Here is a 26,349-nt window from a genome sequence, read left to right as displayed (position 1 = left end):
AGCGACTCGGCAGTGACCAAAAACCTGCCACTTCAGAAGTGTTCAAAGGTTAGCCTACCCAAGGTCTTTATTGTTAGCTCGATGCGCACTTACTTGGTAGTTAAAGTATGGTTGATTGCATTTTGATAACAATTACGGATGGAGTGTTTAACTGGCAAGCCTAAAAAAGTAAGCTAGATACTACTAATAACGTTTACAGACACTGTCCATAACATTTTCACGTCTGCAGTTGAAGTTTTGAATACATTTTTAGCTAATTAGCTTTCTTCAAATGAGCTTGCTAGCTAAAAAACTTATGCTAAGGTAATTACTGATACAAGTGTTAAAATACTATGATGCTATAGTGGTATGTTGCAAAGAATGAAGACGATAACACTGCATTTACTGGTTTAGTTCTAGAAAGAAAATTGGCTTTACCAAGGTAGCTAGCTAAAAAACGATTTTATATAAGCTAGCAAGAGCTACAGTAGCCACACAGTTCTCTCAGTGGTTTTAAGTATGTTTAAAGATCTTTGGCTAAGACCCACAAAATAGGAAAGCTAAGCAGTTTTTTAAAAAAAAAGGTACTTCAAAGTAGTTTCTATCAACTAATTTGGTAAATTATTTACGTTGTTATTGTTAATGTATTCAGTTGTATTTTGGACTTCTTCGAGGTAAGTAGTATCTTCTCGCTGCTCTGGTGCATTTAGAGCAGAGCTCAGCAACATTGTGAGTGTATTTTAAATATGTGTAAAAGTTGTTCATGACCAGGAGGTGGTTTCCCTCCCAGCTTTCGCCTCTCGCCCTCCTTTTAAGTCTTGACATCTGTAGAGAAATTAAATACACTTTGAATCTCTTTCGCTAGTAAGTAGAGAATTTCTGCTATTTACCAGGGCCATCAGGCCAATTGACGTACTTCCCACCAAGCCGCCTGAGACTTCACTTTGAGTAGCTATGAAAGGAAGCAGTCATGAGGAGATGAAAAGATAGATGGGTGGAGGTAAGAAGGAGAGAGATGAGGTCTCACTGGGAGACCACTGGGAGGGGTGAGGATGGGATGTAGGTTTAAAGACTTGAAAAAGACAGAGAGGCGGAGGCTAGGAAGGAAACTCCCTCCTGGTTATGAACAACTGTAACACTCTCTGAGCCTCATACACAGGACACACTCACTGCTGCTCAGATCAGATGCTGTGAGAGTGTGCACAAGAGCTACAAGAGACCTCTGGCCGTGGACAAGGATTAAAATCAGGAAACAATTTTCTGGAGTTTTTTTATAAACTGGATTAAGAGAGACATCTGGAGATGTGTGGGTGGGGAGTCGTCTTGAATGGATGATGAAGTACCCAAGGAGGACTGGATAAAAGCTTCCAGCAGTGAATGATGACTCCCATGAGGTATCTAGTTGATCGTTGACAAGTGTGAACTTTATTTCCTTGGGAGGCAATGGAGGGTTGGAAGCAGATCTGATGACACAGCTCTCAGATTTCACTCCAATCTCTGGGGCACCTGCTCATCACTGAAATTGCTTTCCATCCTCCAAGTTTACAACTTCAAAGCTAAGACCAATCTTCCACAGGGGCATAGTTTGTCTGTATTCAAAACACATTGTGGAACCTTGTAATTATGCCCTCACTCTCATTATCTCTGTTTCTTCTGTTGCACGACTGCAAGGTGAGAGAGAAGTGGATCAGAGGGTGAGGAGATTTTTTTTCTCTTCAAGATTAGAGAAGGTAGCCGAGGGAGAGAGGAAGGCAAAAAGGGGGGAGGGAGAGATAAACAGAGGCAGCTTAAGGCGGTAAACACGTCCTGTCCAGAGCCAGCTCTCCTCTAAACACATCAGGCATAAATCAGCATCTGTCCGGAACAGGAGGACAAACCAAAGCGAGTTACAAACACTGTTGCTGTCAGTCTGGAAACACTGAAGGGAAGATAAACTGAATAAAGTAAAAAAGAAGCGGATTATTATTTACTTTATAAATCTAGATTTGCCAGCCACCACAGCCATGGACTCAGACGTCTCCCACAGCTTCCCTTGTCTTTGCAGCAAGAGGAAACGGCAGCAGTTGAGCAGAAGCAGCAGCAGATTATCTTCCAGACCCCATCAGCCTCTCCTCCACCCCAGGACCCTGCTGCTGCTGCCCCTGCTGCTCCTGCTCGGCCTCTCCCTGTGGAGCCAGCAGGCTGAGGCCCTGGTCCACTCCAGCTTCAGAAGGCTCAGCGGCCGAGAGAAGAAGGAGATGCAGAAGGAGATCTTGTCCATCTTAGGTCTACCAGTGCGACCAAGACCTCACCCCCCGCTGCGACCGCCCTCCTCCGCGCCACTATTCATGCTCGACCTGTACCACGCCATGTCTGCTGATGGGGAGGATGAAAGGAATGAAATTATTGTGAACGGACCCGGCATGGGGAGGTTTGGAGGGGCAGAGAGGTTGGTTCAGGTCAGCCACTCCGTCCTGCCGACCCTCAGCACCCACCAACCCCCACTGGGCACAGTGGTCAGCGAGGCTGACACGGTGATGAGCTTCGTCAACCTGGGTGAGTAATCTGTGACCTCATACCTGGAGGTAATGCCTGGGGAAAGAGCCACTCAGGAAGTGAGGCAGTTGGCATTCCTGGGCAATCTTTAAAAATGTCATACTTTGTACTGCATAGTAATCTGTATGTGGCTACTGCTTACTGCCTACTAACCAGTGGTGTAAAGTCACTAAGCACATTAACTCAAGTACTGTATAGTACAATTTTGAGGAACTTGTACTTTACTTGAGTATTTATATTTAATGCTACTTTCTACTTCTACTCCACTACAATTCAGAGGTAAATCGTGTACTTTTACTCCACTACATTTATTTTGTACCTCTATTTACTTTGCAGATTTGAGTTAAATCAGACTTTAGTTACACCTGGAGTATGCACAAGCTACCCTGCAGTATACAAAGTCATTGTTCTTGTAACAGAGTATCTCTACACTCTGGTACTCAAGTACAAGATCTGAGTACTCCCACCTCTATTACTAACAGATTTTCAAGTATTCTGTTACCAGTGGACTGTTTACACTGAAGTTAGCTTTAGCAAAACATCTTCGATGAATCAGCCGACTGTATCGATCACTTCGTTACGGTCCAAGCTACAGTTAAAAAAATAACTGTTAATTACTCAACATTATTTATTTCAAAATGAAATAATTCAAGGAATATTTCAAGGAAAATGTAAATCATCAAATATTTTATTGTTGGATATTTATTTTCTTCAGTATATATAAGTGAGCTGTCAAACCTTTCCCTCTTTACTGTACCTTAATGTCACTCACTATCACTCCGTAGTCTTGCTGTCTGACTGATGAGCCCCACATTTGGGGGGATTGAGTATGTCTAGTGTGTCTTCACATGCTGTTGGATCGCACTTTATATTCAATTTTAAGTAATGCGTAGCATGAGTTGTACTTGTAATTCAATTTTAAGCCTACTCTATGATTTTACTTCACTTCATTTCACAGGAAAAATACTGTACTTTTTTTTATTAAACTGCATTTATCAGCTGTAGTTATGAGTTCATTTTGATGTTAAGATTTTACAGAAAAAACATACATGGGTTGCAAAATATTGTTCAAGGATGGCACAACAACTAGTATAATGCATACAATATAGTTGTAAAAATAAGTTCCACCTTGACCAGCTGAAACATTAAAGTAAAATAAATAAAAGAGGCGAGGACGGAGCCAGCAAGCGACTAGCTTAGCTTAGCATGTATCCTGTTAAGCAGCTAGCCTGGCTCTGTTTGAAGGTTAGCATAAGCAACCTGCCAGCATTTCGAAAGCTCTTTTATTTATTGTTTTATCTTGTTTGTTGAATATATCCAAAAATCGCCGAACCTTGTAGTTTAAGAGCGTGGCTATACCTATTTTCCTGCTATAACTTGGCCGGAGGCGACCAACCACAGACATAACCCTATGCAAAACCACACATGTTGTTTTTACATTTCTGTTTGGGTACAGATCAAATAAACCAAATGTAACATGCAAATGACTATGCTTTAGAAATGGTGGCAGGCACATTTAGTTTAGAGGCTAGCTGTCACCGCATGCTTCTAATGTTTATGCTAAACTATAGGATAAATGGCTACTGGCTACTAGCTTTATATTTTCCAACATACATGAGAGTGGTATCAATCTTCTATTCTAACTTTTGGCAAGTAAGCAAAAACTGTATTTTAAATATGGAAAGCGACTTCCTAGAAACATCATCAGTATTGAATTAGCAGTTTGACTCCACAGTTTGGCTACCAAAGGGCAACTCTATGAGGATGAAATTACACCTTGTGAACTTGATGACACTGACACTGTCATCTGCTACCGTTTCAGTTTCCTCGCTTTGAAAATGTCCACAAACATTCACCCCTACAGAGAGGATAAAACCAATGCCAGTAGGGATGAACTATATTGGTAGGTTTCCGTTTCCACCCAGCATTCCACCACCCTCGCTGCTGCGGCAAACTACGCATCGCTAATCTTTCATCCTGTTGAGTGGTCAAATGATAATATACAAGCTGTCTCAGAAACATTACTAAAAGATATACATAAATATAATGATATATATATAATATGTATAAATATCTTATATTTGCTTCCCTAAATATATTATAAATACTGTTAAACACCCAGATCCTGGGACTGTTTTGGTTTCCGTCCAAAGCTCCCAGCAGCCTGACTGATGCCTATCTGTCATGGCATAAAAAAATTAAACATCCTTGTCTCAATGGCTTCCTTCCTCCAGCTCTTTAGGAATTGGATGGTGATCTCCACCCAGTTGCCGTGGGAAACATCTCTGTGCTCGGTGTCTCTAATGAGCATCAAATGAAGGGTTTCCTTTTTCTGAAATCCTCTTCTGTTTTGGAGAAGAAAATGCAGGCCTTAAATTAATCAGTCAACACCTCACAGTGCATTTCATCCTCCTAACTGAACGATGTTGTAAACAAAGGTGACTCACGCCTTCAATAAAAACCCACAGCGCACGCCAGGGTTTCCCTTCAGACGGTGAAGCTTTGTACAGTTCTACAGAAGTGTGACTGAACAGTGAACACATCACAGAGACTCGAGGACATGAGATAAATCTACAAGGTTAATTGTGTATTTGCATATAACTTGCATTCATAGTCATTGAAAATATTTTTGTTATCTGACTTGTATGCAGTGGTTATACAGATAATTGACTAAGGCAAATGTAGCAATACTCTAATGTAAAAAATGCTCTGTTACAAGTCCTACAATTTTAGCATAAGCGTCAAAATATACTTTAAGTATCAACAGTAAAGGTACTCAAGATGCAGAAAGGCCCATTTCAAATTAATTTGATAACATCAGCATTTATGCATAACTGTTAATATCACCTGAGGGTTTCATCTGGTGAAGATGGAGCTTATTTCAATAACTTCATAAACTGCTGGGTAGCAAGAACTCAAAAATATTAACTAACATATTTGTTGATTTATGTATTTTATTAATAACTATATCTGCAATCTAGCTAAAGCTGTCACATAAGTGAACTGGAAAGTACATTTTACCTCACAAATCTGGAGATGTAGAAGTATAAAGTGATATAAATTGAAAATGTAAAAGTACTTTACTTGAGTTAAAAGAACTTGGAAACATTCCACCACTGCTCAGATGGTCCCAACTGTAGTTTTCCATAGAGCTTTTGCACTTGTTGAATGATATTCTGCAGATATGCTTTATAAAGTTTAGTTTTCTGTCACTAATGGGGCGAAGCCTGCGAGCTAGTTCAGGCAGTCAACTCGAGCACTTATGCTGCATTCATATATAACGCCCCTTACCACTCTACAACCAACCAAACAGAGTCTCCTAATACGCCGCTCTATTTAACTTGCCAGATCTCTATGTTGCTTGCTGTTGCTACTTCCACGTCGCTGCTGCTTGCCTGATACTCAAGATCAGCTTCCACCCCAGCTTCCACCTGTAGGCTCTGGGGGTTAGTTATTTAATCATCCCCTTAATGTAGTGCTTCTGAGAGGAATGCTCTTTATACGTATATCTATACATGCTATGTATATCTGTGGAGTGATGAGGCCCGAGCCTAGACGCCAAACTCAACTATATGCTGCTTCTAATAAACATGTTAAAGAAACACGTGAGTTGTCTGACTGAAATGTAATCAGTGTGTGTAGTTCATGTAAGTTGAATCAAACAGGCATTGGTGTGTGTTCCTACGCATATGTAATGGGAAGACACAGCTGGTTAGAATTAAAGGCCCGCTGACACACACCGAGCAAAAAGAAAAAAGGAAACGGTCCGAAGCGAGATGAAAATACTGCTGTGGAGGGAGCGACTCTAAAAATACCAAGAGGGCTGCAATTAGTGGTGTGTGTGCTGAGCAGCTGCTGTGGTTCAGAGCACTAAGTGTCTCTAATTACTGCTGTGTGTGTGTGTGTATGTGTGTGTGTGTCCTGATATGAGCACGCCCAAACCATCAGGGATGTCCTGTCTTTAGTATCTCTATTAACCATTCAGTGTGTGTGTGTGTGTGTGTGTGTGTGTGTGTGTGTGTGTGTGTGTGTGTGTGTGTGTGTGTGTGTGTGTGTGTGTGTGTGTGTGTGTGTGTGTGTGTGTGTGTGTGTGTGTGTGTGTGTGTGTGTGTGGTGGTGTGTGTGTGTGTGTGTGTTGTGTCCTGATATGAGCACGCCCAAACCATCAGGGATGTCCTGTCTTTAGTATCTCTATTAACCATTCAGTGTGTGTGTGTGTGTGTGTGTGGTGTGTGTGTGTGTGTGTGTGTGTGTGTGTGTGTGTGTGTGTGTGTGTGTGTGTGTGTGTGTGTGTGTGTGTGTGTGTGTGTGTGTGTGTGTGTGTGTGTGTGTGTGTGTGTGTGTGTGTGTGCAAACCCCAGTGCCCATAGCCTTTCGTGTCCCTGTGGGGTTCCACAAGGACACACACACTGCATGGCTTCATATTTATAATGGGTGTAGGATGGTGTGCGTTTGCCAGCTCACTTCTGGATCTCCATATTTTTCGTTAACAGAGGGCCACATGAAGTTGAACATCACACGTTCTCTAATCTGTCAAACAGCAGCCGTTGAGGTGCCTTTATGAAAGACACTGCCCCTTCTTACGGTTCAGTAAAGTGGAACACTGGTAGAAGAAGCATTTAAAAATGTTACTTCAGTAAAGTATCCAAACTTCACTGTAGAAATACTCTAAGTCATTCATTCAATATCTTTATTTGTATTGGTACCAGGGGCAACATCCCCATGCTAAACTTAACTTACACTCTAGTGAATGTAGCTCTATATTAACTGTAAATATATTAGATATCTCCTCACAAATACAAAAAGCAAAATGTGTATTCCCCAAAATGTGTAAGTATTTCCATTTTATGCTTCAAAATAATTCTGAAATAAATATTGTTGTTTTTACTCCACTAAATGTTTCCTGATATCTAAGTGAACTTACTAAATGATCTCATAACACATAATGTATTGATGGTTAAGAATGAACTACACAGTATACAGTATGCTTTGAAGTATATCATTTACGACCCCTTTTGAAGTACTTTTCAATCATTGTATTGCCAGTGTTTCTGAAGTAATGGAGGAATACTCATCCTTCCTCTGTGTCATTGACTCATCTCCCGGTGATGTCACCTCCTCCACACCTTCACTCTGTTACTCTCTGTCTCCAGTGTCCTCTTACATCTGTTTCAAACTAAGACTTTCCCCTTTCTGTTTCCTCTCACGCCTCTTGTGTCTCTTCCCGACACATTTGATCAACAACAAAACTTCCCACCTGATCTTTCTGACTTGTATTTATCCCTGCTTTTTTATAGATTTATTTGTAGGGTGGATTTTAAAGACTTTAAAGTCTGACTTTTTATTTAATGACCAGTGACCACATTATTAATCTATTAGCCTTTGTATGAATGTCATTGTTCACCAGGTCACTGTCAGTTTTGAATAATTAAGCACTGCTTGTTTAAAAAGTACAACACATATAAATATGTTTTCTTATTTTTATTTCATTTATTTGATCAGTCACAGCCTTTATATATACAGTCTATGGTCACAGCACACACTGAGGGCTCATACTGTTATTGTTTTGAGCAGTATAACATGTTATACTGGCCAATCTAGATAAAGTGAACTGTTGGTACATGTTATCTTGAGTTTGTCTTATGGTGTTGATTAAGTGTTTTTGTACATTTTTTTATAACAATGTGTTTTACATTATGATGTAGTGTTTAGTTATGTGGACCCCATTAAGAGTAGTTGCTATATATGACTATTGATAGTAAGTACAATAATGTGTCTCTGTCTCTGCAGTGGAGCAGGAGCGAGACCTCCTGCAGCCTCGTCCGTACTGGAAGGAGTTTCGCTTCGACCTGACGCCCCTCCCTCAGGGGGAGACGGTGACGGCAGCAGAGTTTAGGATCTATAAGACCCTGACGATGGGCCAGAGGGCCAACCGGACCCTGCACATCTCCGTCTACGAGATCCAGAGAGACAACAGACACAGGTGAACACTGACAGGGAACTTTTGACTGCAGAAAGAATAGAGAGAATGTTCTCTTGATGCCTTTAATTCATGTTTCACCTTAGTAAGCTTTAAATGCATGACTTTGACGACTAGAGGTGTATTTTCACAGTGTTGTAATCGTACTTAAGTGAAGGATCTGAATACATCTTTCACCACGGCACAGGTGTAGCTTACCTTTGTTTCTGTAGCAATCTAGGATCTACTCTTAAAAGTTCTGGACTCCTCTTTATATTAAGATTACTTTTATGTATTAAACTCTAATCAATAATAATATTGCCTGATTTTAGGAGTTAAAGGGGACCTATCATGCAAAATGCATTGTTTTGATGTCTTATATACATAAATAAGTGTCCCTGGTGTGTCAGGGAACTCACAAAGTGTCAGAAAACAAAACCCTCTCTCTTTCCCGCCGTACCCAAATCTCTAAAAACGAGGGTACAACAGATATGACGTCATATCGGCAATGTGGGCTGGCTTTACACCCACGGCCCTATCAGAAACGTCGCTATCAGAAACAATGCGCGACGTGTTTTGGACGTAATATGGTCTTTTTTACATTAGCAAGCATCACTAACACTCAGAGCTAACCTGTACTGGAGAGAGTGTGTGCAAAAAAGCAGGAAATAAAGAAAGGAGCTCACCTTGTAGTAAACCCGCAAGAAAATAAGCATTTGAGCTCCATACTGTTTCAGAAATAATCCTTTAGCATCTAGCTGCATCTGAGCAGAGCTCGTCACAGAACTCACAGGGTCCCTGCTGCTCAAAAGGGGGCGGGGCCAGCAGAGAATCAGCCATTCTCTAACAGGGCTGAAATAGAGGGATATGAGGGATGTCTAAAATGCATGATCTGTTTGGTGTTTTGAGCAAAACACATCATAGACATGTTTTTTATATATTTGTATATATCTGAGACCCATAATATATGCCTAAAAATAGCATGATAGGAGATCTATAAGAGGAATGCTAGGGATGTCCTGTCTTTATAGTCTTTAATATGTCCTTCACTTTCAGCTTTTTAAAACTCATTGATATTATTTCCTGTGTATTCTCTCAGAGAGCCGGAGCTGGTGCTGCTGGACATGCAGTCGGTGCCCGCAGGACAGGAGGGCTGGCTGGCCTTCGACGTCACCACGGCCTCCAACAACTGGCTGCTCCGCCCGCGCAGCAACCTGGGCATACGTCTGTATGTGGAGACAGAGGAGGGTGAGTGCAAAAGTAAATGTTACAACCCTCGCTTAGGTGGTGTAAAGTAATAGATGGGCAAGTAAAGCTCAAAAGCAGAGAAGACTGATCAACCTAAGCTAGTATTTCAGTTGGTCAGTTTTACAGCTAAACTCTCTATTCCGCACATTAGTAGGTCCATTTCATTTAGCGGATGCTTTTATCACAGCAAATTAAGTGCCGGTGCATTTGTTTCAAATGAGTTAAACCTTTATAGTACAACATGTTTTGAAAATCATCATCTCATCTCATCATCGTATGAGAACCTTTCTTTTTAATATCAAATAATAATTATCTGAATTTGTATCTCCTATAACATTATATAGAGATGATGTATTTATATGACATGTTATATAAATATCAACCATGAAGTTAAAACACAGGAACACAGAGTGGAGACTGGGCTTTACCTTTTCCAATAATGTACATTTAGTTGTTGTGTTACCAAAAGAATGTATGTTTGGCGCTTCAGATCAAAACCATAATAGATTTCAAAATGCAAGACCGAAAACCATGACTAAAACCATTACAAATGATCACGCTGTTTGAGATTTGGCCTATCTTTAAGTGCTGCTGTCATTTTTACAAGCCACCAGATGTCACTTCATGAGGCTTCATCAGCCCATCACTATGTGACGTACTCACCTGGGGATTTACACCCTGATGATTTTAAATGGTTGATTGAAATAGCTCCTACCACTACAGACTGAACTTTATTCATATTCCTGTGCCCTCTCCTAGACCGCTCCCTGTCTGCAGGCTGGATCGGGTTGGTGGGCCGCAGGGGCCCCCGCTCCAAGCAGCCCTTCATGGTGACCTTCTTCAGGGAGAGTCAGGTCCCGTGTCGCCCGCCACGAGCTGTCAAGCCACATCCTCGCAGGAAGAAACCCAAATATGACCTCCCAGTTCCCAGCATTCAAAGTGAGCGTCCAGAAGCAAATCAGCAGACAATGAAAATAGAGATAGACAGAGCTACATTGTTTAAACTCAAGTAGAAACGTTATACTTGTATTGACTTAGGGTAGGTAAGAATGGAGAAACCAGCTCAAGTGCGCTAGAATTTGAAAGTACGCAGCCGATAAAAATCTGCCCCTTCCTTCAGACTTCCTTACAGAGCCCCTCCTCCAACACACACGAACGCGCACATGACCAATGAGGGCATGAGATAAGTTTGTGCACAGATGGAAGGCTGACAGGCAGGTAGGCCATCCAGTTATTTTAGCCGGGCCGGTGAAAATGATTGGTCGTGCTTTTTACAGTACTACGGCTTCCACAGATTTTTTTATGTATTTATTGTCAAAGCATTTAATATATTCATTGCTATCGGGATGTTAAGAGCATTCCATGGAATATAACAAAAAGTGTTTCTGAAGTGAATTACCTACCCCACCTTTAACTCAATAATGTGATTTTATAAAGTTTGATGCTAACATTAGCAACTTGATGCTACTGGTTTGCCACACTGAGTGAGGCTGTAGCAGGGAAGCCCCTGTGTTGAATCCAGAGAACATGTGTTTTCATCCTATGAACTCAAGTTTCTAGTTCATTTGTTGTTTCTGCTTTAAAAATGATCATAGTCACGCTTAATGATTCTCAAAAGATGAACCCTTACTATTTAAGATATACCAATATATCTCTTAATCTAAAAGGCTAGTTGTCATGACAGTTTCTGAGAAAATCCAATCCCTCAGTGAGGATAAACTATTTTGATTTCAATTTCAGGAAAGAAAGATAGCATACAGACATGTTGAATGTTCCTGAATGTCTTTTTTATTAACATAAAATAAAATGAGATTAAGCTGTGAAAAGTATTGCCATATAATAAATAAAAACGGTATACTTCAAGAAGAACAGGAGAAATCGTAATTATTAAAAAAATATATAATTCTTTTTCAAAAATGATAATCACTACCAAAAAAGGGAACCAGCCAGGCACAGGGGGCACTCCAGGAGGCTGGCATCCCCAGAGGAAGGGGCTCCATCCAGGGATGGCTGGCTGGAGGAGAGTGGCTCTGAGGGCGTGCCGGAGGCGGCGTCCTGGGGGGTCGTGGTGGCTGTGGCGGTGGTCGTTGTGGGAGTAGCAGAGGCTGCAGGGGGTGCTGAGCTCAAGGCAGAAGGGAGAAGCGGTTGTTGTGTGTGGTGATGTTGGTGTAGATGGGATAAAGGGGTGGCTGCTGCTCCTTTGGGGCCCCTGGCACCCCGTTTGCTGTGGAAGAGGCTGTGGAAGGAGATGCGGCCGTGGCGTTTGCCAGCCGCACGGCACTTAGGGTTAGGGATGCCGCTCACCGAGGAGTGAGGCGACTCGGAGTCCTTTTCTGATCCCATGATCCCAGAAGAGACACACAGGCCCGGGTATTGCCCCCCGAGACACGTTAATGTCTTGCAGAGGGACACTCAGCTTCACAAAAACACACTGAGTCACACACACAAGGGAGGACTTGTCCCCTGTGAGAACCAAACTGGAATGCAAATGATATCTGAGTTCCTGTTACTAGACACTTACACACAAAATATGTTCTTTTCTTCCTATAAAAAAAAATACAGTAACACTTCGAAATCCTTAAAACAGACTCATAAAAAGACACGTTCAAATGGACACAGACACATGTAAGTCATATATAAATGGATGTTTATTTCTTTAAATATCAGATTAGAAATTCACTTCTAAAATCTGTAATAAAAACATTAAACATTAAAATACATGTTGAAACCTGTGTACACATACACACACACACACACACACACACGCTTTTAAGTTATTTAGTTACATTTTATTTTGATTATGTATTTTAAGTGTTGAAACACCTAAGAAAATAAATGTAAAGGGTTTATTTATTCAATATCCCTTTTCCTTGAAGATGAATGCAATTTAGGGTTAGGGTTTTTTTGTTTAATTAATGAGATGTTTATATTAATTGAACTTGGGAAAACCGGAGAGTCCCGGAGAAAACCCAACATACAGCTGTTGTTTTTGTTTCATTCATTGAACACAGGGAACCCGGAGTACCCGGTGTAAACCTCCAAAAACCCTTTCACTTAAATAATACAAGACCCTTTCCTGCAGACATCTGAGATGGTTCTGCCCACTGAGGAGAAGAATCTGCAGATTTGGCTACCCTTTCTTGGTGTTGTCGTCAGCCGATATGTGATGATGACGGCAATGTGTTTCTGTAGTGCAGGATCCTCTAAGTACAAACAGCTAAGCACCTTTTCGGCGCAGCCGTACACCTTACATAAGTCCCGGAAAATGGCCTTGTCAAGATCTTTCAAGGCCCCAGGTTTGGGACCAAAATCAACCCACTCGATATCGGGCATTGTTTTCTCCAACAGACGACTAACGATGTCATTAACGTTTTCAAGGGCGCAGTCCACTTTAGCTTTCATAAAAATCCGCGAAACCAGCCTCTGCAAGACTATTTTGATTACCGCTTTTGTTTCCTTTGGTGTTTCAACTACTCTCACCGATGTTCGTACCAGTGACTGGCTGTCCTTAAGGGCACTTTGTACTCTATCACTGTGGCCACCAACCTGAGTTTTCTGCCACCACTTCATGAGTACCATGAAATCCCACACTTTGTTTTGTACCTCACTACGCTTCTTCGAACGTGACAAATATGTGCCAGTGTGAGTTGAGGGCTGAGGAGCCACTGATGTGCGAGGTGCCTGCTTTTGAATTTGTCCTGGGAGAGTATCAGGCAATTCATGTTTGAGGAGGTATGAGAGGAGGATATCAGTCAGTTCCTTTGTGAACACAAGGACTTCAGCACTGGGAATAGTGTTAAGACCCTTGAACACACTAATCTGATCTCCAACCTGTGTGTTTTTCCCATCCCTTGGCTGAAGCAAACGATCTACATCATCCATAAGTGACTGCACTGTGGACCTGCTGTCAGCTTTGGAGCCCTTCTGAAATGTAGACTTCAGTTGTGTAAAGATGCGAAGTATCCATGCTTTTGCAAAGTGTTTCGTAAAAAAGTTCCTTATCTTGTGCTCTATATCTTCCAAAGAAAGTTTGTGCTTATCTGCTCTTTCTGATGTTGGGGTTGCTGCAGCTGCCATCTCCTCGAAACCTTCCAGTCCTTCAGCTATTGCCATTGCAATATCGTCTGCAAGAACTGAACTCTCCTGAGAGCTTTGAGACTGCACAATCTCGGAGTCAGTATCAGACACAGGAGTCAAAAGAGGTCCAATGATCTCTTTCACCTCCTTATTGATTATGTCCTGGACAGTTTTACTTTTTGCAGAGTCAGAGCTGCCAAGGGATGAGCTATTCTCTGGGGTCTCAGTCCTTGCACTTTTGACTGGGGACTGAGAGTGGTCACTGTTGCTTGCCTGCCTCATATCTTTGTCATTTTTTGATTCTGCCAGCAAGTATTCTTTTGTTAGAGAGCACAAGAATCTCGTCTTGGCGGCAAATTCCTTTAACATTTTGGTGGCATGACCAACCATAGTATTAAGTCTGTTAGGTTGAGTGACATGCTGGCTTATTGTAAACTCTGCAGAGCGCATTCTGGTGAGGGAAGAGTTGAGACTTCTTACAACCTCTTTACTGATCAAGGTTCTCAAGCGCTTCGAGCTAACACTCTGCACAGAAGGATTCTTCAAGCCCAAGACGTCGGCAACACTCTGAGTGAGTGTGGTGCCCATACTTAGCACAATACTCTCCTCCGACACAACAACATTTGTGTTCACAATACCCTTCAACAAGTGTGAAGTCACAGATGTTACAATGCTTAAAACAAGTTCTGCCAACAAAACTTTAGTTGCGTCATCCGGGGTGCCGGTATCTAACAACAGCACCTGTTCTTTAGTTATGCTTTTATAAAAGTTCTCCACCTGGGGACGAACATTATCCACCCTAACCTCCAGTGTTTCCATTGTCTGTGGTGTTCCTTGTCTATCCATGGTATTGTTCCTGAATAATTATTGCAGATAATCTTAGATGTGTTCTGTAAATGTTTTGAATGCACTGGTGTGTTAAAACTACCGAAAGCGATATGGAATCTGAATGTGGGTCCTATTTGCAAACCTTTGAGAATGCTGTCATGACATCATTTGGAAATGGCTTTGAAACCAAAGGCATTCCAAAATGATGTCATCACCTTGCTATGATGTCATCATCTGATGAAAGAACAAAAGCAAAAGACTGTTCCGTGTCACGGTTGCTAGGCAACGGCGGCACCTCATGGGAGGTTCCATTACATAATATTTTAAAAATAAATAAACATTTTTAGACCATTAAATCTTGTTTCACAGGAAAAACTGTCTAAAACTTCAATCTGAGTTGATCAGGCCAAAAGATGTTTGCATTTTACAAGGATTGGGAATTTTACAAAGAGATGTATCTATCTATTGGGATATTTTAAGTTTCACGATATGGAAATCCTCTGTCATGTGGAGATGGGTTCTTCAGAGGAAAACAGTTTGTAAAATCTATACATCTATTACATTATGCAGATTTCAATTTGGGGTAATATCATTTTTAATTCTATTCAATTCAAATAGCTTTATTGGCATGACCATAATGACATACACTATTGCCAAAGCTTTGTACAAACAAAACCATGGTGACACATGATGTGGTTTATCAACTTTAAACCTTAAAATTACAAAAGAAAAGTTGACTCAAAATATAAAGTCCTATATTGAACCCCTTCACTTTTATTAAATCAAATGACTTACTTTGATGTAACTAAATGTTTTTTTCTTCTCTGTTCAGATCGGAGTCCTGTAAACACCGGAGCTCAGCCCTGTAAAAAACATGAACTCTACGTCAGCTTCAGCGACCTGGGGTGGAAGGTCAGCTCTGCATTTAAGTTTTGAGTCTTGATTTATATTTGCGTTCAACTTTTTAGGTCAATTTAACTTTTTTATGCAGTTTTATTATACTACATATACCCTGTTCACACAACTTCACATGTATTTGTCATGCTGCTTTTGAAAAGAAGAAAAACTATTATATATATATAAATACTAAGCAAAGCATTTTGAAAATATTCAAATAACGTTTAAGAAATCAAAAAATCTATGAAAAGCCAACAGTATATTGAAATAACATAAAAGCAGATATATATATATATATATCTCCTGAGACCCAGAAAGAAAAAGGTTTCAAATTTCCTTTTTTTTTATCACACAAGTCTTTAGGGTGGTATAAACATAATGACTGACAAAATCTAAAAATATATTTTTATTTTTGTTTTATTGTGTGTCCTCTGTAGAGGACATCGGGTGTTAGTTATGCGAAGCATAGTATACAAACAACATTAACATACAAGTACATTTAGACAACATTAGAGCACAACAACTCAATGCAACAAATACTGAGCCCTCCATCCTTTTTTGAAATGCAGAGATACATCGGACACTTGATGTATGTTTTCCCACTGCATCCGTCTGCCATGAACCCTACAGAAACCTACGTGTTAGCTTTGGCCCATAGTGGACTCCATTTGTGTTGTGTAAAATGGGGGAAATAAAAAGTTAGCAAATCCCCATAAAAACATGTAGTTTTAGGTCAAATAATGATTACACTGCTCTGAAACTCACTACACTAACTCCTAAGATGTTCCCTTACTATAATTAATTAAAATATTGAACTCACAACACTGGTAATTGCAAAATTACAAACGTACCATTTCTCTTTCTATAAATAGTGCTTGTGTTGATGGACGCCATTTTGAAATACAATGAAATTATCTTTTTCAAAGCCACACCCCCACATATGTCATACGTTTGAAAAGCCCAGGATGTCCTCTGTGGAGTACAATTGGACTTAATGCAGTGGCATGTATAACCTCAAAGTAATGGACCAAACCCCAATGTGCTCCACAGAGGACAAAATGAATGGGTGGGTCTCTAGAGGATAGTATAACTTGGAAAACATCATAAGATTACCCACTAAAGTATGTTGAAAATATAACAAAAAGACATATTATAGTAATTTGAAATTATCATAAAAAAGACTGACTTCAGAACAAACTACATAGAACATCATGTAACAAATATCAGAAATATCATCATAGTATGTTGAAAACATCGGGAAAAAAACGTCATTGCCGAAAAGGATAATAGACTAAATAAGATTAGATTTAACTTGTCGTGTTAAACCTTTCTGAAAAACCAACAGTAACCTTACTGTCATTGCACAGTGTTCAAATAATGAGACATAAAAATGCAGTATAATATATAGAAAATAAAAAAACGAAAGTATAGTATGTCGAAAATACCATAAAAAGTCAAAGTAAAGTTATGTCGAAAATATCTGAAAAAATTATCGAACATAAAAACATAATCGAACATTTATCAAAAACAACCTTAAATTCAACTTTATTGTCATCGCACAGAGTACAAGTAATTGAAATGCTATGTTAGCATAAACATCCTAAAACATCAGGAAAAACGACATAGTATGGAATGTTGTAAATACCAGAAAAAACAACATAGTATGTCGAAAATATCATAAACACATCACCCCCGTCCTCATCAAGCTCCACTGGCTCCCCATCCCCCAGAGAATTCAGTACAAGATCCTCTTGATGACGTACAAAGCCCTCCATAACCTGGCCCATCCTACCTGACTGACCTCCTCCACAGACACACTCCCACCCGCCCCCTCCGCTCTACTGCTGCCAACCTCCTGTCCCCCCCCCCCCCATCCGGACCAACCTCCTGTCCCCCCCAAACCGGACCAACCTCCTGTCCCCCCTCCATCCGGACCAACCTCCTGTCCCCCCCAAACCGGACCAACCTCCTGTCCCACCCAAACCGGACCAACCTCCTGTCCCCCACAAACCGGACCAACCTCCTGTCCCCCACAAACCGGACCAACCTCCTGTCCCCCCCCAAACCGGACCAACCTCCTGTCCCCCCTCCATCCGGACCAACCTCCTGTCCCACCTCCATCCGGACCAACCTCCTGTCCCCCCCAAACCGGACCAACCTCCTGTCCCCCCCAAACCGGACCAACCTCCTGTCCCCCCCCAAACCGGACCAACCTCCTGTCCCCCCCCCAAACCGGACCAACCTCCTGTCCCCCCTCCATCCGGACCAACCTCCTGTCCCCCCCAAACCGGACCAACCTCCTGTCCCCCCCAAACCGGACCAACCTCCTGTCCCCCACAAACCGGACCAACCTCCTGTCCCCCACAAACCGGACCAACCTCCTGTCCCCCCCAAACCGGACCAACCTCCTGTCCCCCCTCCATCCGGACCAACCTCCTGTCCCCCCCCAAACCGGACCAACCTCCTGTCCCCCCCAAACCGGGACCAACCTCCTGTCACCCCCAAACCGGACCAACCTCCTGTCCCCCCTCCATCCGGACCAACCTCCTGTCCCCCCCAAACCGGACCAACCTCCTGTTCCCCCCAAACCGGACCAACCTCCTGTCCCCCCTCCATCCGGACCAACCTCCTGTCCCCCCCAAACCGGACCAACCTCCTGTCCCCCCTCCATCCGGACCAACCTCCTGTCCCCCCCAAACCGGACCAACCTCCTGTCCCCCCCAAACCGGACCAACCTCCTGTCCCTCCCAAACCGGACCAACCTCCTGTCCCTCCCAAACCGGACCAACCTCCTGTCCCCCCTAAGTCGGACCAACCTCCTGTCCCCCCTAAGTCGGATCAACCTCCTGTCCCCCCCATCCGGACCAACCTCAAGTCCTGGGGCGACAGAGCCTTCTCCGTTGCTGCACCCACCCTCTGGAACTCACTACCCCAACACATCAGAGACTCTTCCTCCCTCACCGCATTCAAAACATCACTCAAAACCCACCTGTTCAACACTCAAGAGCCCCCCCCCTCTTTTCTGTTTTTGTTGATCTCGTCTTTTTGTCAAAGCGTCTTTGAGTTTTTAGAAAAGTGCTATATAAGTCTCATGTATTATTATTATTATTATAAAAACGACATAATATAGTATGTCGAAAATATCAGAAAAAACGACATAGTATAGTATGTTGAAAATACTTATCCATGTCTTATTGATAGTTGCCATTCTGATTCTTCCTTGATTTAATCATATTATATAGTGGTGATAGTTCACTAGATAGTTGTGGTGATGTCCCTGCCTGTAACTAGACTCTTGTGGTTCTGCTCAGGACTGGGTCTTGGCCCCCACTGGATACTCAGCCTACTACTGTGACGGAGAGTGCTTTTACCCTCTGGGCTCCTGCATGAACGCCACCAACCACGCGCTCATCCAGCAAGTGGTCAGTACAGCCAACACACACATCGACTTGAAAGTTTATCATTAATTACTTCATACTACAATACTCTATGAGAAGTAAACATTTGTTCTTATGTAATACCCTTTAATGCTGTTTTCTTGAATTGTTATAAAATGTTGTGCCGAGTGTTGGGGATAATTCATATTTAAAAAAGGACTGTACTTCAAAACAAAATTGACACTGAGAAGCATTCATTTGACAGCTGAAATGAATGCTGTCAAATGACAGTTTACTTTCTAGACCAACATTTGATACATTTTTAAATCACAATATTGTTATATAGTGTTACTCGGGAATCCTGACCAAAACATACCTCGCCACAAAACTGAATAAAACATATCAGTCATAAGTTATTTTACCTATGATACATTTAAGGATCAGAGCTTTGGTTAAATACCTGAATGTTAATAACGGTGTCCTCTCTCTGCTGCAGGTCCACCTGCTGAAGCCGGACGAGGTTCCTAAAGCGTGCTGCGCTCCCACCAAGCTCAGCCCCATCTCCGTCCTCTTCTACGATGACAACAACAACGTCATCCTCAAAAAACACCGCAACATGGTGGTTAAGACCTGTGGGTGTCTGTGAGAGTGGAAAAGGTTCCACATGGAAAGTTATGAGTCAAATTTGTATCAAAATGTACATGGTGGATTATTTCTTTCCAGCAGTAAATATTTCTGTAAACAAGTTGGATTACAAAGCAATATAAATCTAATTTAACATATTTGTAATACTAGTGTTTGAGTTCTGATTTAGTATCAGTGGCTTGTGTGTTTTCAATCCAATCCATTGATTCCAAATCAAAACTTTAGCTTTCTCTGATAGTTGGGTGTTAGTTTGTGTCCAAATTGTATGATTGGCCTTTGCACTCAATAGCAGAAACCTGTATTTGACAACCTTTACCCAACTTGGGAAAGCTACAACTTGTTTGGCTTTCTTAACAGCAGTCTTCTTATAGATGGGTTTGAATAGCAAATTGGATGGCAGAACATGCTAATGACTGTAAACAAGACATTAAAGGACAGTACTATTGTTGCAGCTCTAAAGTCTATATAAAGAGAATATGTATAATTGTTTTGAATTAATAATAAAATAAGTTCACATTTTCTTTTGACTTGTGTTCATTAAAAAAAGGACTGAACACATTTAGAGCAGTGCAAATGATGCAATAACATTTCAATGTAGTGATGTGAAAAAGGTATTTCCGTTTTTTTTCCTCACATAAACCAAAAGACAAATTGATTATTAAAATAATAGCTGCAGAACTATACACACATAATCTAGTCATATACTACACTTTAATGTAATTAAAACACACCTTTCATACAGAAAATCAGTCGATCACATTAACAGGGTATATGCAGGAATCCTGAAGTCAAATTTAATACCTTTTAAGACCTTTAAGACCCTTTCCATACATTTTAAGACCTCATCGCCACTTGGAGTTTGAACCGGTTACATTGGCGACACACTTTACCTCACATTGACTATATACAGTATTGATTGTCCTTCCTCCTTATCTTCCAACCAGTTGGACGCAAACTTGCATTTCCCCATAACGATGTTGTTTAACAACCGGCGTAAACGGGCCTTCGCGCGCTATCAAGCAGTGAGCGTGCGATGGCCTGTTCAGATGACGTCAAATCCAACGGGATGCCATAAATAAACTACACAGAATCACACTACACACCTACGCAATGATTACATTCAGGCAAACTGTAGAATACAACCTCTTTGGACAATTTATATACTCATTGAAAACAAGCTACAAAATGTAATACCTTGGAAAATGCCGTTTAATACTTTTTAATAGCATTAATTTTCGCTAAATTGATCAACTTTTAATACTTTTTAAGACCCCCCGGACACCCTGAATTAAAGACATTGTTCAATTTATTGAAAAGGGTTCAAAATAAAAAAAAGGACAGTGAAAGAAAATTAGAGAAGTGTTTGACTGTTAGTGAATATATAATGAACAAAAAAGTCAAAAATCGGTCAGCATATATTTTTCTATTTTCTTTAATCTTTTGAGTCAATTAACATTTTGTTCAACATGTAACAAGCAAACTGCCAAAGGCTGATAAAAATAAATGAGCAGAGAGCAAATCTTGTCTTGGTTTAACTGAAGTTGGACAAATATGGTGTTATTGCCAAGATTATGTTGGGAAACATACCCTAAGAGGAGGACATTTATCATCAGCTGAAGTGGAAGAATTTAGGAGAAAAATAAACAACAAACTGAGATCTGCTTTTAACGTGAGGTACAGTTGGTGTTACTGAGTGGACACCGTGGAGCCGCAGCTCAGAGGAGGCAGAGCTGTACAGTCTGACTCATATTCCACATTTTACAATTAACAAAAATAAAAGTAGAAATGAAACAATCAGATTTTAGCCGTTTTAAGATATTTTCTGTCATTAAACCCTTTTATCTTTTTGGATGGTGTGCACTGATGGCTGAGGCAACATGTGTATGTGAAAATCAAATGATTTGGAGTTACAGGGTTTAAACTCAACAGCAGCGCCACGTCCACGTAGATGACTAGTTAAACATTTCGTTTTATTCCGTGATAGCAGGCCATTTTGCAGGTCCCCTCCCCCACCTGGATTAGCAAGGTAATAAATATAAAAGTGGATGCTGGTGTACTTCTGCCCGCTCTTATTGTCTTCTCTTACAAAACACACATGTACGTACACAGCACATCCACAGCCCCCTCCATCCCCAAATGATGTCCGTGAATACTGTTGGGTCCCAGTGTCCGTCATCAACATCCTTCAGGTGCAGCGATTCAATGTTTGTCCTTGGTCATTGGGTATCTGTAAGAAACAGTTTTTTTTAGTATTATGTTAGAGTTGGAAAAATGTAAAAGTGAAATTGTTCATCTTTTTATATTCTTTATAGTCAAGTTTCCTGCTTTTTGTACGAAGGCTGCACCAGATTTCTTTTTTTTTTCTTTACATTTGAACCTCTTTTTGACGTTGTTGAATTAAGTTTAAATGTCTTGTCAACTTTTATGAAGTTACCACCCTAAAAAATGTAAGGTTGCTGTTAGCCCATCTAGTTAGTACCGGTGTGGGGATCCCTTTGTGTGTTAAAGCAGGAGAGAAACCTGTTTAAAACGCAGTGAAAACCTTTTTTTGCTTAGGCAGTTGTTTTATGAGGTTTGGTAACTCCTATATTACATCTTTCCCACTGAGGAGGTTCCAAGGTTGATTTAGAGCCAGTGCGTGAATGCAAACCAATTTTCGTCAGATGCTGGGGTGACACCAACTCACTAATTAATATGCCATACCTGTAAAAGGTCCCCGACATTGATTTCTATATAATATTTAGGGATGCTCCGATCGCCAATTTTGGGGCCGATCGCCGGAATCAGTATCGGCCGATACCGATCGCCGATCCGATCGAGTGGGCGGGGCCTATGGGGATCTTCCATTTAAAGTGATGTTTAAAACTCAGTTAATGGGGCTCATTCACTGGAGCTTCCACAAACAACAACTAACATAATTATTACATTAAAATGAAGTACATTATTCAAGTGTACATTAACTTTGGATAATAACACGGGAGAAATGAGCGGAAGCGCTCTCGTTTCCTCTCTCCCCCCCTCTCTCCCCCTCTCTCTCTCTCTCCTGACAGCCTGTCAGTATCTCATGCAGCTCACTGCTCCAGTAATGAGCGACCCGACAGTGAAGAATACATATATTTATAACTACTGTAGTTTAGCTTGTTCCAGAGGTAGATAAAATAGCTAAGTGTGTTAGGTCTAACTCTTAGTGTGTGTTCTGCTCCGCTCACCGGTCCGTCACAGCGGGTGGAGCTGCAGGATTTCTGCTTCACACACACGTTGCATACCGCTATTTTACTGTCTTTTTCAGACACCTTAAAATACTGCCAGACCGGTGAAGCCATTTTGGCGAGCTTGTTTTGCCGCGCACTGAGAAAAGTGTCATGTATTTTACGTCATACGATCGGCTCTCGCGATCGGCATGTTTAGAGAGCACCGATCGATCGGTAGACAGTGAGTATCGGCCGATCTCGATCGGTGACCGATCGATCGGAGCATCCCTAATAATATTTATGTATAATGCATTGAAATAACAATTTCTTGGCTCTAGATCTTGTTATGGATTAGTCAGACGTGCTAACATCTTAAAAAATAATAATATGGGGAAATACGCATCAGAGGTCATTACTTTTGCGAGAATAAGACAATGAATTACTAATTTTCAGCGGCAGCTGCCATTAACTGGTTTGCAAGCCTAATCAAATGCAAGTTGATTGTTAACATTCAAAATGGTGCTTAAATATATTTGGTACAGTACTATTTTGAAGAGGTTTGGTGAATTTAATAAGCCATTTCTGATCTCATCTTGTTCACACCTTGATTAAATTAATTATACGAAAACATTTACTTTGAGAGGATTCTTAAAACGTTATTACTCGGTCTTACCGGGTTCAGATCCAGTCAGCAGACATTCAGGCCTGAACGTCCACCAGCTCGGGGGGCATGGGGGACTTGGGGTGTTTGCTCTCAAAGTGCTGCTTGAAGGTCTTGGGGTCGGGCATCTGTGTCTGGAAAACAAAACAAAAAAATCATGGCTTTAGTTAGATTTTTTCGGTGGTTGCAAATTAAACACAAAAATGATCTACATAATAAATATATAGTTACACACATTACAAATTCTTACAAATATCCTGTTTCTACTGTGACATTACTTAGAATTTGTTAAACCAGATTAACAAAAAATATATAAATGTTAGCAGATTTAATTGCTAGACAACATTTCTTAGTTTTTTCTGTTTTCCAACTGGGATGCACAGAAAAATAGTACTTATCACTTAAATACAAAACTATCACATTTTACATCATATCATTGTGATTATCCAATTCTGTTAACTGGACAGCAATTGCAGGACATTTTTCTAACTTTCTAAAAATGTAAATTAAACTGTGTTCATAATTAAACATTGACTATTGAAAAACTAACTAGACAATAATACCTAGACAAGTTACAAGATCTTCTATCACTGAAAAAAATTAAAAACACAAAGTATGGGTTACTTAAGCTTTAAGAATTCTTCATTACCGCTAAAGGTAATTCAAACTGGCATGCATGATGTGTGGGTAGAGCAAGATATCATCATAAGAGCCATAGGGCAAGAATCTGATGTGAGAGTTATTGGCATAACAAACGGCCATATTCAGGCCATCAGTGTTCAATCAATGGGTGCATCTTTAACACACACACACACACACACACACACACACACCTGATGAAGTTATAAAAAAACGTTCAGAAGAAAAAGCAAGCCTCAGCAAGATCCGATCTGAGTCATCGGCTGGCACTCACCCGGCAGACGGGGCAGGTATGGACCAGGGCGGCCATTGCTGCGGTCTTCTGGTCAGCTGCCTGGCCTTTCTTCTTGTCTGCTGCCTTCTTGAGGTTCTTCTGCTGAGACTGTAGCTTTTGCTGCCCGCGAGCCATGGCGTTCAACTCTGACATGCGGAAATAAGAGACCAATGATTATTTTAAAGGGCCCAGATTGTGAGAACAGCTTTTGTTTGCCAACAAAATGACAATAGTGTAGCCTATTTAAATGCAGGATGAAATATATATTTGGGGTGACAAATCTTATTTTACACAAATTTGAAAAACAACAAAATATCCAAGCTGAATTTGTGTTGGGGTTCAGTAGAAACTATTCAAAAGCATCTTAAAATAGTCCAGCAGATTAAATTGTTTCATCAACATTAATAGATGAATGCTACATTAACATAACCAAAAAACAGAATCACACTTCTTCTTTAGAGGTAAGCCTTTGTGTACTCTCTTAAACTGCAGATGCATGGTTAAGAAAGAAAAATAAAACACAGAAATTCAAGCTTATAGAGACTTCAAGTAGCAGCTTATAATCTATTTTGAAACCATTACTTATTTATTTACTATCTGTAATGGGTTTTCTTTTATCTGAACCTTCAGTATGTGAGGAAGTTTGCTTTGATTTGATGGTTGCAGGCATGTTGTATTACACTGAACTACAAGGCCAAGTTAATCGAATAAACTGTCAACTCAGAGGAACTCTTTTTACCATATGGTGGGATATTCCATCATTTTAAACAGTGGTAAATTGGTTGTCTACATATTTAACAGTATTTTTAAGTGCACTGTAGCTCAGATACTTCCTCTTAAAAAGTATAAACAACACTACAAGTTTTAATATGACTACAAGTTGGGTTTTTGCGTATGGCTATTTTGTTCGCCAAATGCCAAGTTAGTCATCAATGTTGACAATGCTACATTTAAAATGTCGCTTAAGTTATCAAACTGCTCAAGAAATAAATAACATGTTTCTATGTTAACTTCGTTGTTTTATCAAGTAATTAGCACGCTGTTAAAAACAAGCGGTTTAGCTTAGCATCGTCCAAACAGGCCTTTCCACCGGCACCGCCTTGCTAACACTGTTAGCTAAGCTGCCAACGTTAGCCTCTGAGCAACAGAGCAATACCATGTGGAAGGGTAATAAAAAGAAACAGTTTCAAATACAACTCGCTGTTAGGTATCGCCAACATAACGTGTGGCTGTTGAATAAATGAACACGTATTGGTTTTTTTGAGGCGGATTTACCTTCGAGATTTGACTCTCTCTTCTCTCTTTTGTCGGTCTTTTTTTATGAATGCCAGAGGAAACTTCAAAGAAGGGTTTTAAGGGCCACATTGAGTGAAAACCTGACTGCGACACGGCAGCGCCTTCAGCAGGCCGGGGGAGGAACCGAAACAAATACAGTGGTTTTCAGACTCAATATATTTAAATTTGACTACCATAGGCAGGCGACAACAAATACAAATGAATCCGCCAACATTATATTGACTATGTTACACTTTAAAGTTTGGACAATTACATGTTCTGGTAAACTCTTAAAATGTCCCTTCTTGTATGCAGATACAGCTTTATCTGATACCAACTCTTGTCAAGTCTAAGGATGTAAAGTAATAACTAAAATAAAAGAGTGATAGTATTTGACTTAAAGTCACATAAGTTTAAGAGTCTTTCTAGATATGATAAGATAGGTCTTGAATCAAACCACACTTTTGCATTCCAGACAAATGGAGTCAATAATTATCATTTAGTAAGCTGGCAGAGACATCCACATAAAGTTGTGTTTTTATAAATAGTTTCAGCGGATATGAATATGTGATATAATAGTGCAAAGTGAAGTATCACAAAAATCTGTAATGAAAAATCTGTAATCAGAAATAAAGTGTATATTCTGAAATCTTAGTATATTTCATCCGTCTCATCAAGTATGAAGTTTCACTGTGAGGCTTCAAACACTATATACTTTTTTTTTTGCATTCCCTTGCATTTTTTGCATAAGAGAAAGATGGAAA

At 40.6% G+C, this 26,349-nt stretch overlaps 2 protein-coding genes across 2 annotated transcripts; one reads left to right on the top strand and one right to left on the bottom strand.

The window, feature by feature from the left end:
• The first annotated feature begins 1,119 nt into the window (after positions 1–1,119).
• Positions 1,120–20,066, top strand: bmp8a (bone morphogenetic protein 8a). The gene is made up of 7 exons (XM_034124598.1): positions 1,120–2,514; positions 8,305–8,497; positions 9,573–9,721; positions 10,481–10,660; positions 15,459–15,538; positions 18,835–18,945; positions 19,397–20,066. The coding sequence occupies exons 1-7, from the start codon at positions 1,983–1,985 to the stop codon at positions 19,544–19,546; spliced, it is 1,395 nt and encodes a 464-aa protein (XP_033980489.1). The 5' UTR covers positions 1,120–1,982; the 3' UTR covers positions 19,547–20,066.
• An 895-nt stretch (positions 20,067–20,961) lies between these two features.
• Positions 20,962–25,709, bottom strand: zgc:91910 (uncharacterized protein LOC445276 homolog). The gene is made up of 4 exons (XM_034124597.1): positions 25,586–25,709; positions 24,311–24,456; positions 23,410–23,531; positions 20,962–21,772 (listed from the first exon to the last, which is right to left on the bottom strand). Exons 2-3 carry the CDS (start codon positions 24,443–24,445, stop codon positions 23,436–23,438), a joined length of 231 nt encoding a protein of 76 aa, XP_033980488.1. The 5' UTR covers positions 24,446–24,456; positions 25,586–25,709; the 3' UTR covers positions 20,962–21,772; positions 23,410–23,435.
• Between the last annotated feature and the right edge of the window lie 640 nt (positions 25,710–26,349).

Source organism: Trematomus bernacchii, unplaced genomic scaffold, assembly GCF_902827165.1.
Source record: "Trematomus bernacchii unplaced genomic scaffold, fTreBer1.1, whole genome shotgun sequence".
Classification (NCBI taxonomy): Eukaryota; Metazoa; Chordata; class Actinopteri; order Perciformes; family Nototheniidae; genus Trematomus; species Trematomus bernacchii.
This window is presented reverse-complemented; position numbering and strand designations above follow the sequence as displayed.

Bases quoted from the DNA above. Each gene is read 5' to 3' on its own strand.
- zgc:91910 (XM_034124597.1), bottom strand. From the start codon at position 24,445: ATGGCTCGCGGGCAGCAAAAGCTACAGTCTCAGCAGAAGAACCTCAAG. The intron at 23,532-24,310 runs GTGAGTGCCAGC...TTTGTTTTCCAG, and splicing joins ATACCTGCCCCGTCTGCCGG to ACACAGATGCCCGACCCCAA.
- bmp8a (XM_034124598.1), top strand. From the start codon at position 1,983: ATGGACTCAGACGTCTCCCACAGCTTCCCTTGTCTTTGCAGCAAGAGG. The intron at 10,661-15,458 runs GTGAGCGTCCAG...TTCTCTGTTCAG, and splicing joins CCCAGTTCCCAGCATTCAAA to ATCGGAGTCCTGTAAACACC. The intron at 18,946-19,396 runs GTCAGTACAGCC...TCTCTGCTGCAG, and splicing joins ACGCGCTCATCCAGCAAGTG to GTCCACCTGCTGAAGCCGGA.